The sequence below is a fragment of the Kogia breviceps genome, chromosome 20 (genome assembly GCF_026419965.1).
Source record: "Kogia breviceps isolate mKogBre1 chromosome 20, mKogBre1 haplotype 1, whole genome shotgun sequence".
Taxonomy (NCBI): Eukaryota; Metazoa; Chordata; class Mammalia; order Artiodactyla; family Physeteridae; genus Kogia; species Kogia breviceps.
The window spans coordinates 11,999,850-12,016,051 of record NC_081329.1 but is presented as its reverse complement, the minus strand read 5'-3'; the positions used below and the strand labels follow the sequence as shown (position 1 = coordinate 12,016,051).

Sequence of the window (16,202 nt, the reverse complement as noted above, 5' to 3'; positions counted from 1 at the left end):
TAGGAGCGGAATTGCTAGTCATACAGTAACTCTGTGTTTAACTGAGGAACCACCAGTCTGTTTTCTAAAGCAGCTGTACCATTTTACATTCCCGCCAGCTGTGTATGAGGGTTCCAATTTCTCTACATTTTCATCGACACTTGTTATTATCTGACTTCATATTATCTCACCATCCTACTTATTGTGAAACTTTCTTGCTTCTTTACTTATTAGATTTTTGCTCAGGCAAACACCACACTGAAGCGATGGCTGTTGGACTTCGCCTTCAAGAGGAAAGAAGCTGAGCTTCGTAGTGGCATCATTAGAAACAACAGCCTGTGGGATAAGTTGATCTTCCACAAAATACAGGTAGCACATTGACTCACAACAGTTATTTGTCATGTAAACTCCTTTGTGTTTCAAACTTTCTGTGAGGGCTCTTTTTTTTTTTTCAATTGAAGTATAGTTGATGTACAATATTATATAAGTTACAGGTGTACAGTATAGCAATTCACAATTTTTAAAGATTATACTCCATTTATAGTTATTATATAATATTGGCTATATTCCCCATGTTGTGCAATAAATATATCCTTGTAGCTTATTTTATACCTAATAGTTTGTACCTCTTAATCCCCTATGCCTATATTGTGTGAGGGCTGTTTTTAAAAGAGAAGGTGAGAGAGAGAGAATTTCTGGCACATTTCTAAAAACTAAGGACAGAGTCATTAGCAAAACCTCAGTGTCCAAGATAAATCTGAACAGTGTTTAGCTATCCAGGGCAGAAAAGGAATCAAATCAGGTAGCATAGCCTTTCTGATTTTCCATTTTGTTTTGCTGTTCTGGAACTCTTGAGGTATTTTTTTAGGCATGAGTGATAAGGAATATGGAATAATATTATGTCCCCCAGAAGGTGGTGGTTGCCATAAACCCACGACACTCTTGTTCTAATTCCTTAAAACACCTGCAGGTATAGAGGTGTTGCTTTATTTTCCACACCTGTTGAGAGTGAATGGAGTGGTTTCTGGTGGAACCAAACTCCAGTCAGGTGTCCCCCTTGGGGTGCCTGTGCGTCCTCGGACACAGTGAGTTCTGTGCAGCCTGCAGACAGGAGCTGGTGGGTTAGAGTATTGGGGTTCCAAGAAGGAATCTTTGAGAAGCCCGCCACCTTCCAGTCACTTGCCCCTCACCCTCTCCCCTCTCCCTGCCTTGCAAGTCGAGCCTGGGAGGAAAAGTACGGCTGATGATCACAGGAGCAGCGCCCGTGTCCGCCACCGTGCTGACCTTCCTGAGAGCTGCTCTGGGCTGCCAGGTGAGGTACCTCCCTCCACACCTCCCTCTGGTCTCGGGCCGAGTCATGCCCAGGAGTCTACTTTCCAATAGGCACTCTTCTTCTCCTCCGTGTGTCGTATTTTTGTTTGGAAGATCATGTTACTCCTAGGTTGCTTGGAGAAAGGGGTATAGGCACACCTCGGAGATACTGCAGGTTCAGTTCCAGACCACTGCAATAAAGCCAATATGGCAACAAAGCCAGTATCGCAGTAAAGCCAGTCACGTGAACTTTTTGGTTTCCCAGTGCATATAAAAGTAATGTTTACACTAGTCTGTAGTCTATTAAGTGTGCAATAGTATTATGTCTAAAAAGCAATGTATGTATCTTAATTTAAAAATACTTTATTGCTAACCGTCATGTGACAACGCAGCGTCGCCACAAACCTTCAATTTGTAAGAAATGCAGTATCTGCAAAGCGAATAAAATGAGGTGGGCCTGTATATATCTGTTACCCCGGGCAGAATATGTATTTGTGTCTACCACTGGGTAATTTTCTCTAGGGTAAGGCACAAAAGATGCCTTTAGATCAGGTGTGAGGGCATATGGGGATTGGCAGTAAGTGATAAGCCGACGTGCAAAGCATGCAGAGACCGTTCTTAAAGGGGAGGGGGAGCCAGCAGAGACTGGGTGCTAAGTAGCCGTGGGCCGACGGCGTGAGTGAGTCCCTGAGCAGGTCGTGCGGCGTGACCCGTGAATGACACGGGCTCCTATGTGGGTGAATACGTTCGGTGCTGTGATAAAGCGTGTCGTAGCGCACGGGCTGAGGTTACCCAACGAGCTAGAGGAACTTGGTTACTGAGCACTCCCAGCAGAGGTGTGACTGTCCCCCTCTCTTCCTGCCCCATCTCTTGGTGACCCAGTTCTACGAAGGCTATGGACAGACCGAGTGCACTGCCGGGTGCTGCCTGACTGTGCCTGGGGACTGGACCGCAGGTACGATGGCAGGACTTTCCTCATTGGGGCCTTACTTTGGGCATTGGAATTACTGGAATTGGGTTAATAAACCAACTTAAACAAGTGCTGTGTCTCTGATGACTAGGCCTCGGGGTCAACAATCTCGGAAACCAGGGGGCCCTGTGGCAGAGTGGGATGTGACTTGGAGGCTCTGACTGTCAACCTGGGAGGGTGGCAACAGAGACTTACGTAGATCCTGAAGGTCACGTCTAGAGATGGTGTTCCTTATACCAGGTTCAGAATGTTTGGCCCAACAGAGCTTTCCAGGAATTGATTGGGGCCTAATTATTCGCTGGCAAATTTTAATTAAATTTCCAGAGACTCCAGACAGAAATAAACACAAGTCCTTTGTCCCAAAAGGAAAAAACAGGGGAGGACCAACTATCCTGCCTGAGGTTCTGCGTCAGGAGTTTATGATGCGTATTATATGCGTTTCATCCCAATATCCCTGTGAGAGAGAAGCCCTGTTACCTCTGAGAGGACAATGATTGATTGTTGGCTAAAAAGCATGTCAGTAATGTATAAGAATTTACACGGCTTTATGTTTTGGAGCCAGGATTCCAACCCAGGTCTGACCACAAAACTTCTGTGCTTTCCCCTGTCCCACACCGGCAGTGTATTCTACACTGTGATAAATAAGTTCTGTGATTTGTTCGCTGTTTTACACATATGAGCATCAAATGACATAGATTCTAGTATCAAGCACTTTCTAGTAGCATAATTCCGCTGCGATTGGCACTAACAGTCTGTGAACCTTTTTCATGGTGTTTGTTTAATTTTTTTAAAAATAAATTTATTTATTTTTGGCTGCATTGGGTCTTCGTTGCTGCGTGTGGGCTTCCTCTAGTTGTGGCGAGCAGGGGCTACTCTTCGTTGCTGTGCATGGGTTTCTCATTGCGGTGGCTTCTCTTGTTTTGGAGCACGGGCTCTAGGCACATGGGCTTCAGTAGTTGTGGCACATGGGCTCAGTAGTTGTGGTTCACGGGCTCTAGAGTGCAGGCTCAGTAGTCGTGGTGCACGGGCTTAGTTGCTCTGTGGCATGTGGAATCTTCCCGGACAGGGATCGAACCCGTGTCCTCTGCATTGGCAGGTGGATTCTTAACCACTGTGCCACCAGGGAAGTCCCTGTTTGTTTAATTTTTAACTCCTGGTGCCTTACCGGCTAGAGAGTTTGAATAGTGACTTCTTTAAACTAAAATTATCAAAACATAGGAAGAATGATTTGTGATACTCTTAAAACTTAATCTAATTTGTTATTTTTTGTTTTGGGAATAGAACCCAGTCCTAGCACCCTTTGGCAAGAGAGTTAAGTGAGCTGTGAAAAGAATCCCTGTCCTGTCTTCATAAACTTACATGTAAAACATGTTCGTTTATAATCCAGAGCATAAGGCCGTATTGGTTAGAACCAACTGACCCGTCAAGGTCTGTTCTTATAGAGAACCGGGGACGTTACGTCTGTATGAGGGAGAGCAGGGCCATCAGATCATAGGAACCAGGTGAAAGTTTCAGGAAACCTGCTTCCAGCTGTTCAAAGAAACCCTGAAAATGAGCAGCCAAATCATTTATACTTCGAAAAATAATTTGGGGCATCAGACTTGGGAAAACTCCCTAAGAGACTTTTGAATGTTTTTGCCTGTTTTCTAGGAATAAACTCTGTAATTTACCAGGGGGAGACAGGCTGTGATTGCCGAAACCAGAGGTTTATACCCTCTGTTCTCACCCTGAGTGGGCTTGTTTGTGATAAAAGTGATCTGTCCTGAGGATATCGGTAGTCACATCAGGAGTGATCATCTTTTATTTGATATACAGGCCATGTCGGTGCCCCAATGCCTTGCAACATTATAAAGCTTGTCGATGTGGAAGAAATGAATTACATGGCTGCCAAGGGCGAGGGCGAGGTGAGTGAAATCCCGCAGTCACCCCCTCGCTGCGGGCTCCTCCAGTAACCAGCCGCCTCTCAGCACCACAGCACGTAAAGCCACGGAGCTTGGTGTTGCTGGTGACAGCAACAGGCTGTCACACAGGCTTCTTTGTGGCGGTACATTTCTGCCTAACTCACAGGATGGGCAGGGAGGTGGGGGGCACTAATGCCTGCCTTCTGTCGCTGGCCACGATGGGGCCATGGGCCCAGGAGGGTACAGAGGCTCCAGGGCCTGAAGTCCTGGGCCACAGCTTCCTGTCTGATAATTGCGCTCCATGCTAGTGAGCTACTGGCTAGAGGAAGGAAGGCCAAATTGCTTTGGGATTTCACCCCCTTTGGGGTTTTCCAGCAGCTCTGATCCAGAGCCAAGGGTGAGTGTGAGCCCTGGAACTTGAGTGCAGCCAAGGCCGTTATGGAAGGGAAGTGGGGGATTGGAGGTGCTGCCACGAAGCCAGCCGGGCTCTGGTAGCTCCCTCTATATCGTGGCGTTCAGGGTCTGGCCAAAGGCTGGGACACACACACACACACACACACACACACACACACACACACACACACACGAGTTTTCTCTGGAGAAGCCCCAGTCAGTGCTCTTAACAGCTCCCCCTCCAGTTTTGTTGAGATGTAATTGACATCCAGCACGGTGTGAGTTTAAGGTGTACAGCATCATGATTTGACTCACATATATTGTGAAATGATCACCGCAGCGAGTTTAGTAAACATCCATCATCTCATATAGATACAAAAAAAAAGAAGAAGTGTGGTTTTTTCCCTTGTGATGAGAACTCGTTAAGATCTGCTCTCTTAACAACTTAAAAATCTTCCATATGGCTGTGCTAGCTGTAGTCGCCATGCTGTACATGATACCCCTGGTCCTTGTTTATCTTATAACTGGATGTTTGTACCTTTCATCCACTTTCTTCCAACTCCCACGCCCACGCCTCCCTCCCGATCTTTTTCCCTCAGGTGTGTGTGAAAGGGGCTAATGTATTTCAAGGCTACTTAGAGGACCCGGCAAACACAGCAGAAGCTCTGGATAAAGATGGCTGGTTGCACACAGGGGACATTGGAAAGTGGTTACCAGTAAGTGGTCCCCTCCCCTGTTCACAGACACTTTTGTTCCACCGTAGGGAAGAAAAAACCCCATGTGGCGGTGGCACCCTAACTTTCCCTCCTCTTTCTCCTTACCGAGTGGTGGAGCGTAGACCCTTCCGTCTTCTGCAGGAAACAGGTTATACTTAGCATCCTCGTGTAGCATTTTCAGTTTAACGGCAGCAAATATGTTTTGTTTTGATGCTTGACATCCTTTCCGGTTGCTGCTTCTGGCTTGAAATCCAGAGACACTGTGTCTGGCTTTTCACATTTCACTACTGTGCCTTGCTGTTGAGGTCTTAGTTAAGGTCTGGGGGGCACTGCATAGGCTTCCAGGAATGTGTGACAGGTGAAAATTTGTGAACACCCGTGTTTCTTAGCATTGTCATCTCAGTAAAAAACAGGATAAGTGCTTAGGGGATCAGGCCATCCCCTTTGAACTTAGCCTCAGAACCATTTACTATAGCGAAATACAGAGTCCGTCTTGGGAGTGAGATGCTTGTGCAAAAAGCTGACCTCTAGGTTTCACCACTTTTGCTTGTTGTGGTGACACCACTGCTTTTTAAAGTTGTTACTGTGTTTAATTGCAAGCACTCAAATGGCTAGTGTAATTTTTATTATTGTGAAATGTTCTAGTCTTACAGATTTATGGTGCTTTATTTATTTATTTATTTATCACCTATGAGGAATTTCCCCTTTATTTCTGCTGTTCTTGGACAATTTGAAAAAAGGAGAAAAACATGATGACCACTGGTTTAGGGAACATTAGTTTTAGAAGTTTTTTTTTTGAATTTTTGAATTTTATTTATTTGTTTATACAGCAGGTTCTTCTTAGTCATCAGTTTTATACACATCAGTGTCTACATGTCAATCCCAATCGCCCAATTCATCACACCACCATCCCCCCACCGTCACTTTCCCACCCATTTGTTCTCTACATCTGTGTCTCAATTTCTGCCCTGCAAACCAGTTCATCTGTACCATTTTTCTAGGTTCCACATATATGCATTAATATACGATATTTGTTTTTCTCTTTCTGACTTACTTCACTCTGTATGAGAGTCTCTAGATCCATCCACGTCTCAACAAATGACCCAATTTCGTTCCTTTTTATGGCTGAGTAATATTCCATTGTATATATGTACCACATCTTCCTTATCCATTCATCTGTCGATGGGCATTTAGGTTGCTTCCATGACCTGGCTATTGTAAATAGTGCTGCAATGAACATTGTGGTGCATGTGTCTTTTTGAATCATGGTTTTCTCTGGGTATATGTCCAGTAGTGGGATTGCTGGATCATATGGTAATTCTATTTTTAGTTTTTTAAGGAACCTCCATACTGTTCTCCATAGTGGCTGTGTCAGTTTACATTCCCACCAGCAGTGCAAGAGGCTTCCTTTTCTCCACACCCTCTCCAGCATTTGTTGTTTGTAGATTTTCTGATGATGCCCATTCTAACCAGCATGAGGTGATACCTCATTGTAGTTTTGATGTGCATTTCTCTAATAATTAGTGATGTTGAGCAGCTTTTCATGTGCTTCTTGGCCATCTGTATGTCTTCTTTGGAGAATGTCTATTTAGGTCTTCTGCCCAGTTTTGGATTGGGTTGTTTGTTTTTTTAACATTGAGCTGTGTGAGCTGTTTATATATTTTGGAGATTAGTCCTTTGTCCATTGATTCGTTTGCAAATATTTTCTCCCATTCTGAGGGTTGTCTTTTCGTCTTGTTTATGGTTTCCTTTGCTGTGCAAAAGCTTTGATGTTTAATTAGGTCCCATTTGTTTATTTTTGTCTTTATTTCCATTACTCTAGGAGGTGGATCAAAAAAGATCTTGCTGTGATTTATGTCAAAGAGTGTTCTTCCTATGTTTTCCTCTAAGAGTTTTATAGTGGCCAATCTTACATTTAGGTCTCTAATCCATTTTGAGTTTATTTTTGTGTATGGTGTTAGGGAGTGTTCTAATTTCATTCTTTTACATGTACCTGTGCAGTTTTCCTGGCAACACTTATTGAAGAGACTGTCTTTTCTCCATTGTATATCCTTGGCTCCTTTGTCATAGATTAGTTGACCATAGGTGCATGGGTTTACCTCTGGGCTTTCTATCTTGTTCCATTGATCTGTGTTTCTGTTTTTGTGCTAGTACCATATTATCTTGATTACTGTAGCTTTTTTTTTTTTTTTTTTTTTGCGGTATGCGGGCCTCTCACTGCTGTGGCCTCTCCCGTTGCGGAGCACAGGCTCCGGACTCGCAGGCCTAGCGGCCATGGCTCACGGGCCCAGCTGCTCCGCGGCATGTGGGATCCTCCCGGACCAGGGCACGAACCCGTGTCTCCTGCATCGGCAGGCGGATTCTCAACCACTGCGCCACCAGGGAAGCCCCGATTACTGTAGCTTTGTAGTGTAGTCTGAAGTCAGGGAGTCTGATTCCTCCAGCTCCGTTTTTTTCCCTCAAGACTGCTTTGGCTATTCAGGGTCTTTTGTGTCTCCATACAAATTTTAAGATTTTTGTTTTAGTTCTGTAAAAAATGCCATTGGTAATATGATAGGGATTGCATTGAATCTGTAGATTACTTTGGGTAGTATAGTCATTTACACAATATTGATTCTTCCGGTCCAAGAGCATGGTATATCTCTCCATCTGTTGGTGTCATCTTTAATTTCTTTCATCAGTGTCTTATAGTATTCTGCATACAGGTCTTTTGTCTCCCTACATAGGTTTATTCCTAGGTATTTAATTCTTTTTGTTGCAATGGTAAATGGGAGTGTTTCATTAATTTCTCTTTCAGATTTTTCATCATTAGTGTATAGGAATGCAAGAGATTTCTGTGCATTAATTTTGTATACTGCAACTTTACCAGATTCATTGATTAGCTCTAGTACTTTTCTGGTGACATCTTTAGGATTCTCTATGTATAGTAACATGTCATCTGCAAACAGTGACAGTTTTACTTCTCCTTTTCCAATTTTTATTCCTTTTATTTCTTTTTCTTCTCTGATTGCTGTGGCTAGGACTTCCAAAACCATGTTGAATAGTAGCAGTGAGAGTGGACATCCTTGTCTTGTTTCTGATCTTAGAGGAAATGCTATCAGTTTTTCACCATTGAGAATGATGTTTTCTGTGGGTTTGTCGTATATGATGGCCTTTATTATGTTGAGGTAGGTTCCCTCCGTGCCCACTTTCTGGAGAGTTTTTGTCATAAATCGGTGTTGAATTTTGTCAAAAGCTTTTTCTGCATCTATTGAAATGATCATATGGTTTTTCTTCTTCAATTTGTTCATATAGTTTATCACACTGATTGATTTGCATATATTGAAGAATCCTTGCATCCCTGGGATAAATCACACTTGATCATGGTGTATGATCCTTTTAATGTGTTGTTGGATTCTGTTTGCTAGTATTTTGTTGAGGATTTTTGCATCTATATTCATCAGTGATAATTGGTCTGTAATTTTCTTTTTTTGTAGTATCTTTGTCTGGTTTTGGTATCAGCGTGATGGTGGCCTCATAGAATGAGTTTGGGAGTGTTCCTTCCTCTGCAATTTTTTGGAAGAATTTGAGAAGGATGGGTGTTAGCTCTTCTCTAAATGTTTGATAGAATTCACCTGTGAAGCCATCTGGTCCTGGACTTTTGTTTGGAAAATTTTTAATCACAGTTTTGATTTCATTATTGTGATTGGTCTGTTCATATTTTCTTTTTCTTCCTGGTTCAGTCTTAGAAGGTTATACCTTTCTAAGAATTTGTCCATTTCTTCCAGGTTGTCCATTTTATTGGCATAGAGTTGCTTGTAGTAGTCTCTTAGGATGCTTTGTATTTCTGTGGTGTCTGTTGTAACCTCTTTTTCATTTCTAATTTTATTGATTTGAGTCCTCTCCCTCTTTTCTTGATGTGTCTGGCTAATGGTTTATCAATTTTGTTTATCTTCTCAAAGAACCAGCTTTTAGTTTTATTGATCTTTGCTATTGTTTTTTTCGTTTCTATTTCATTTATTTCTGCTCTGATCTTTATGATTTCTTTCCTTCTGCTAACTTTGGGTTTTGTTTGTTCTTCTTTCTCTAGTTCCTTTAGGTGTAAGGTTAGATTGTTCATTTGAGATTTTTCTTGTTTCTTGAGGTAGGCTAGTATAGCTGTAAACTTCCCTCTTAGAACTGCTTTTGCTGCATACCATAGGTTTTGGATGGTCATGTTTTCATTGTCATTTGTCTCTAGGTATTTTTTGATTTCCTTTGATTTCTTCAGTGATATCTTGGTTATTTAGTAATGTAGTGTTTAGCCTCCATGTGTTTGTGTATTTTACGTTTTTTTCCCTGTAATTCATTTCTAATCTCATAGCGTTGTGGTCTGAAAAGATGCTTGATATGATTTCAATTTTCTTAAATTTACTGAGGCTTGATTTGTGACCCAAGATGTGATCTATCCTGGAGAGTGTTCCATGTGCACTTGAGAAAAAAGTGTAATCTGCTGTTTTTGGATGGAATGTCCTATAAATATCAATTAAATCTATCTGGTCTATTGTGTCATTTAAAGCTTTTGTTTCCTTATTTATTTTCATTTTGGATGATCTGTCCACTGGTGTAAGTAAGGTGTTAATGTCCTCCAGTATTATTGTGTTACTGTCTATTTCCTCTTTTACAGCTGTTGGCAGTTGCCTTATGTATTGAGGTGCTCCTATGTTGGGTGCATATATATTTATAATTGTTACATCTTCTTCTTGGATTGATCCCTTGATCATTACTTAGTGTCCTTCCTTGTCTCTTGTAACATTCTTTATTTTAAAGTCTATTTTATCTGATATGAGTATTGCTACTCCAGCTTTCTATTGATTTCCATTTGCATGGAATATCTTTTTCCATCCCCTCACTTTCAGTCTGTATGTGTCCCTAGGTCTGAAGTGCATCTCTTGTAGACAGCATATATACGGGTCTTGTTTTTATATCCATTCAGCAAGCCTGAGTCTTTTGGTTGGAGCATTTAATCCATTCACCTTTAAGGTAATTATCGATATGTATGTTACTATGACCATTTTCTGAATTGTTTTGGGTTTGTTTTTGTAGGTCCTTTTCTTCTCTTGTGTTTCCCACTTAGAGAAGTTCCTTTAGCATTTGTTGTAGAGCTGGTTTGGTGGTGCTGAATTCTCTTAGCTTTTGCTTGTCTGTAAAGCTTTTAATTTCTCCATCAAATCTGAATGAGATCCTTGCCGGGTAGAGTAATCTTGGTTGTAGGTTCTTCCCTTTCATCACTTTAAGTACATCATGTCACTCCCTTCTGGCTTGTAGAGTTTCTGCTGAGAAAGCAGCTGTTAACTTTATGGGAGTTCCCTTGTATGTTATTTGTCCTTTTTCCCTTGTTGCTTTCAAAATTTTTTCTTTGTCTTTAATTTTTGCCAATTTGATTACTATGTGTCTCGGTGTGTTTCTCCTTGGGTTTATCCTGTATGGGACTCTCTGCACTTCCTGGACTTGGGTGGCTATTTCCTTTCCCATGTTAAGGAAGTTTTCAACTATAATCTCTGCAAATATTTTCTCTGGTCCTTTCTCTCTCTCTTCTCCTTCTGGGACCCCTATAATGCAAATGTTGTTGCATTTAATGTTGTCCCAGAGGTCTCTTAGGCTGTCTTCATTTCGTTTCATTCTTTTTTCTTTATTCTGTTCCACAGCAGTGAACTCCACCATTCTGTCTTTTGGGTCACTTATCTGTTCTTCTGCCTCAGTTATTCTGCTATTGATTCCTTCTAGTGTAGTTTTCATTTCAGTTATTGTATTGTTCATCTCTGTTTGTTTGTTCTTTAATTCTTCTAGGTGTTTGTTCTTTAATTCTTCTATGTCTTTGTTAAACAATTCTTGCGTCTTCTCGATCTTTGCCTCCATTCTTTTTCTGAGGTCCTGGATCATCTTCACTGTCGTTATTCTGAATTCTTTTTCTGGAAGGTTGCCTATCTCCACTTCATTTAGTTGTTTTTCTGGGGTTTTATCTTGTTCCTTCATCTGATTCATAGCCCTCTGCCTTTTCATCTTGTCTATCTTTCTGTGAATGTGGTTTTTGTTCCACAGGTTGCAGGATTGTAGTTCTTCTTGCTTCTGCTGTCTGCCCTCTTTTATGGTGCTTTATACTCCAAAATTTTTATTGTTTTGAAAAATACCCCTCCCAATTAATTTCAGAGTACCCAAGCTATTTATTTTTTTCATAGACATTATGGTACTTCACCGTGGTTCTTTTTTTCTTTTCCTTAATATTTATTTATTATTGATTTATTTTGGCTACGCTGGGTCTTAGTTGCAGCATGTGGGATCTTTAGTTGCAGCATGTGGACTCTCAGTTGTGGCATGCATGCAGGATTTAGTTCCCCAACCAGGGATTGAACTCGGACCCCCTACATTGCGAGCTTGGAATCTTATCCACTGGTCCACCAGGCTATTTAGAAATAAATTAAGTCCCTCTTTCCAGACTCAGGAGGGATGAAGTATCCGTTCTAATTCTGACTATGGCTCTAAGGAGCACATCTCATAATCTCCCTGGACCTCAGTCGGCTCCTTTTGGAAATGGAGGAAAACTGATGTGGGCTGAGAGAACTTTCCAGTGGATGACTCTCTGAAGCGAGAGAGTGGCCTCGGGTGGGGATGGGGGTTTTGTTTACGGGAGATGGGGAGGTGGGAGCTACTGGCATTTGGTGAGTCTGGTCTGGAGATTCTCTCATTCCCACAGTCATCATGGGGGCAGCCGTCAGCCCCCTCCTGCCCCCACCCTGGAACAGGGACAGAGGGAAGTGAGCTGCTGCCTCTGCAGCCCCTGCTCTGTGCAGAGCCCTGTAGGAGGATGAGCACGTCTCTACTCTCGAGGACCTTTACCCCATCGAGCGAGCGAGCGGCCGATTCAGATATGAGACAAAGTGAAGCTCACTGAGCTGAAGGGAGCAAGCGAGCTGCTGTGGTTGGCTGGGAGTGAGGGCAGCTCCCAAGTCCCTTCTCTGTCTCTCTACTCTGCTCAGTGGCCTGGGGGAGGTTATGTAATCTCTCTAAGCCTCAGTTTGCCTCTCTGCAAAATGGGTTAACAGCTGACCCCTGCCAGAGGTTATTAGGATTGAATGATAGTGTACAGGAAATACCTGCTGCTGGGGGGAAAGCAGCTGCTGGACCTGCTCACAGGCCGCTCCCCCCCCTTCAAACAGAATGGCACCTTGAAGATCATCGACAGGAAAAAGCACATCTTTAAACTGGCACAAGGAGAGTACATAGCTCCGGAGAAGATTGAAAACATCTACCAGCGAAGTGAACCTGTCGCTCAGGTGTTTGTCCACGGAGAGAGCTTGCAGGTATGCACTGCCCCAGCCGTGAATTCTGTGGCCGGCGTGGCCCGGGCCTAGAAGTCTAGGGCCTTTCAGTGTGATGGGAAGTTTGCGATGGGTGTTGAGTTGACTTTCATGTCTGACGTGCTGGAATATTATCAACACGTTACTGGTTTTTACTGCTTGGCATTTCTTTTTTTTTTTTCATCTATTTTGTAACTGGAAATTTGTACCTCTTATTCTTGGCAATTCTTATCCAGAAAAGTTTTTTTCTCTTTAATTTCATATTACCAAGGGAAGTTGGATAAGGATACCAAGGGAGTGGGTAAAATAAGCTTCTAATTTAATTATGAGGGGAAATATTGATATACAGGTTGTAAGAAAGTTTAGAATTTTCAAACATTAAACTCAACTTATTTATGATATGTCTCCTACATCTTTTTTTTTTTTTTTTTTTTTTTTTTTTTTTTTTTTGCGGTACGCGGGCCTCTCACTGCTGTGGCCTCTCCCGTTGCGGAGCACAGGCTCCGGACGCGCAGGCTCAGTGGCCATGGCCCACGGGCCCAGCCGCTCTGCGGCACGTGGGATCTTTCCGGACCGGGGCACGAACCCCTGTCCCCTGCAAGGGCAGGCGGACTCTCAACCCCTGTGCCACCAGGGAAGCCCTCCTACATCATTTTTGAGCAAATGTGGTTATGAGCCAACATATCTTAAAGTCGAAAACCAACATCAGTATTGCAATGAAACATCATTTGCTAAAATTTTGGACAGATGGTGGGGAGGAAGAGAAGGGTGTCTGGTTTCCTGAGGGTTAATATTTCTACAAATCTTGACATTTTCAAATAATTTTGGAAGAATATTTTCTTATAAGAAAGTGCACCTATTTTTCTTCAAGAGTGCACCTATTTTTCTTCAAGAGTGCACCTATTTTTCTTCGACCTGGAATCATACCCATGCCTCTAATTTTTATTTAGTTTCATTGTCACTAAATTGTAAAGAATGAGATATTAGAGTTTTTTCTAAATGAATCTGCATATACTTTCTCTTTTTATAAAGTAGTTATCTGATATCTATCCCCTTGTTTGCTCATTTGACCCTGTTTTATTTTAAAATATATATATGAGTAAGTAAAAATTAGGGTTTTATTAGGTTTTGATTTCCAATGGTTTTTTTCAAAACATTTATTGCAAAATCCCCAACGCCATCTATATTTCAGAGGCAGGAGTTAACCTGGGCCCCACGGACTCTGGGGCTGGTAACATGCTCTGAAGAGAGGATCTGTAACTTTCATCAGATTCTCCCAGGGGCCCAGGCTGCAGATAATAAAGAACCACAATTTTAGAGCATCTGGATCAAGCCCTTTAATAACTTACTTGTCTCTGTTAAAGGCATTTCTCATAGCGATTGTGGTACCAGACATTGAGACGCTAGGCCCCTGGGCCTGGAAGAGAGGCTTTGAAGGCTCCTTTGAAGAGCTGTGCAGAAACAAGGTAGGTTCCGAAGTGTGCGGCCTTCTCCTGACCCTCCCTTTGCATTAAGTGCAAAGTTCAGGGACTCCCGCCGCGGGAGTAAGGATCTTACTCTTCTTGCCTTATTAGGGTGTCCAAAAAGCTGTTCTGGAAGACATGGTGAGACTTGGGAAGGATTCTGGCCTAAAACCATTTGAACAGGTAAGACTTGCATCCAAGTATATGAATTCCTGCAAAACAGGTTTTTGACTAGAGGATGTTTTCTGTGAATATATTATAGAAGAGGATGAGGTGACGTAAAGACACCTGTGCGGAAGGGATAGTGGAGTGGTTTGGCAGGGGAGGGGATTTTTGTAACCAAGGGTATGAATTCTCTTCCTGGAGGTCAGGCTGCAATCCCGATTCTGTACTGACAACAGGCCACTGCCCTTCGTTGAGAAGGTGCAACGGGACCTGGCCTGAGAGGCTGGTTTGAATTGCCGAGAAGGTCTTTATCCCTTGGGAAGGTTAAGTGCTTTTTAGACTCAGGTGGCCTCCGTCCTCCTTTCCTCCTTTGACTGCCTGGTTTCTTTACAGGTCAAAGGTATTAGTCTCCACCCTGAATTATTCTCTGTCGACAACGGCCTTCTGACCCCAACGATGAAGGCTAAAAGGCCAGAGATTCGGAATTATTTCAGGTCACAGATCGATGAACTTTATTCCTCCATCAAAATCTAATGCAAGGGAGGAAGCTGGGAAGAGGCCGCATGCTTCCGCGGTCTTCTCCTGCCCGTGGCCTCCGTGGGTAGTTTTGACAACGGCAAGTAGGGAAGGAGCGTCTTTGTCTGCCTCGTGCGTTCAGATTCTCGTCATAGGAAGCTTAGAGGGAATGGAACACTGCCTTATGGTCACCTCGCGTTGCAGACCATGTTCACGGTGATATACAATTTCCAAAATGAGCCTTAAAAAAATTGTAAAGGGGAAACTATAAATGTGCTAAGTTATTTACGACTTCCTCAGTTTAAAAGGAGGGTGAAAACTTGTCTCCCTGTTTTGCTAACCAGGTGGTTAGGACTTTGCTATTTCTGAGATGTCTGCTACTTGCTGCAAATTCTGCAGGTGTCTGCTGCTCTGAGGAGTACCGTGCACTGGAGGGAACCGTCCCTTATAAACAAGAACTGGCCCAGCTGCTGGAGGTCGCAAGTGGACCAGAGGGTTTTTCTTAATCCCTCCACCGTCCCCTCCCCATCTCACGTGACCCTTCTGATTAACCCCTGTCACTCCTGTTGGAGCAGAGGATGGACGTAACTCAGAACAGCGCAGGTACGGATGGATGGCCGCTCACCAGAGCGGGTGGATTCTGGCGTCCGCAGAGCAGAATATTCACTGACCCTCTTCTCCAGACCCGATGCCCTCCCTCCATCCCTTCCCAGGGGTTATTTAAAAATCTGCCTTAGACTCTGCAGTGAAGACAAGCATTTCAACAAGGAAACAATTACCTGGATCAGCCATGTTCAACTGTGACGCCGGAAGAACTGTCCACTTTATCTTCACCGAACCCGCCGCTCTGTCTGTGATGGTTTTTAATGTGGTTTCCATATCAAAAGAGTACGTTGTGATTAAGTGGCTTTTTTTCCCCAGAATAAACTCTCAGGCAAGGCATGTCTTTAAAAATATTAAGGGAGTAGATACACTTGGGTACTTATTGAAATGGACGGTAATTAATAAATGCTCTTCTATCATAATGCTACCTGGTTTCTATGAAATGTATTTGACAAACCAAAATTCTAAGACATAGGAATCTGGAAAACTCATTTCCTGAGATTAACTTCTCAAGGGATTTTTTTTAAGTTAATTTGGGAAATTAACAGCATTTCACTTTACTGCAAGCCTTCGCCACACGTGACTGAATTTAGTTGTCATTTATATGTTGAAAGCAGCTGTTTGTGGGTATGTGAGTGCCCGTATCATACAAGCACAACAGGGTCTGCCCTAAAGAGTTGTCGTTGTAATAACGCTATTTGGTAGCCTAGCTTCATACGTGCATTCTTAATTGCACAAGAAGTCAATAATTTGTCACAATGGGGTTTTGAATGTTTGCTTTAAGTGTTGGCTATTTCTATGTTTTATAAACCAAAACAGAATTTCCAAAAACAATGAAGGAAACCAAAATAAATATTTCTGCATTTCAA

The 16,202-nt window shown here is 42.7% G+C and overlaps 1 protein-coding gene across 13 annotated transcripts in view; it reads left to right on the top strand.

Moving 5' to 3' along the window:
• The window catches only part of ACSL1 (acyl-CoA synthetase long chain family member 1), a 64,990-nt gene extending 48,788 nt beyond the window's left edge, over window positions 1-16,202 (top strand). For 9 of the 13 annotated variants that reach the window (XM_067022472.1, XM_059049347.2, XM_067022469.1 and 6 more), the window contains 9 exons: window positions 214-348; window positions 1,196-1,291; window positions 2,173-2,245; window positions 4,076-4,164; window positions 5,154-5,270; window positions 12,446-12,589; window positions 13,951-14,052; window positions 14,161-14,232; window positions 14,608-16,202. In XM_067022472.1, coding sequence (XP_066878573.1) covers window positions 214-348; window positions 1,196-1,291; window positions 2,173-2,245; window positions 4,076-4,164; window positions 5,154-5,270; window positions 12,446-12,589; window positions 13,951-14,052; window positions 14,161-14,232; window positions 14,608-14,748 — 969 coding nt within the window. In that variant the 3' untranslated portion in view covers window positions 14,749-16,202. The remainder of the gene's footprint in view (window positions 1-213; window positions 349-1,195; window positions 1,292-2,172; window positions 2,246-4,075; window positions 4,165-5,153; window positions 5,271-12,445; window positions 12,590-13,950; window positions 14,053-14,160; window positions 14,233-14,607) is intronic. The other 4 variants (XM_067022476.1, XM_067022477.1, XM_067022478.1 and 1 more) reach the window with 1 other exon arrangement.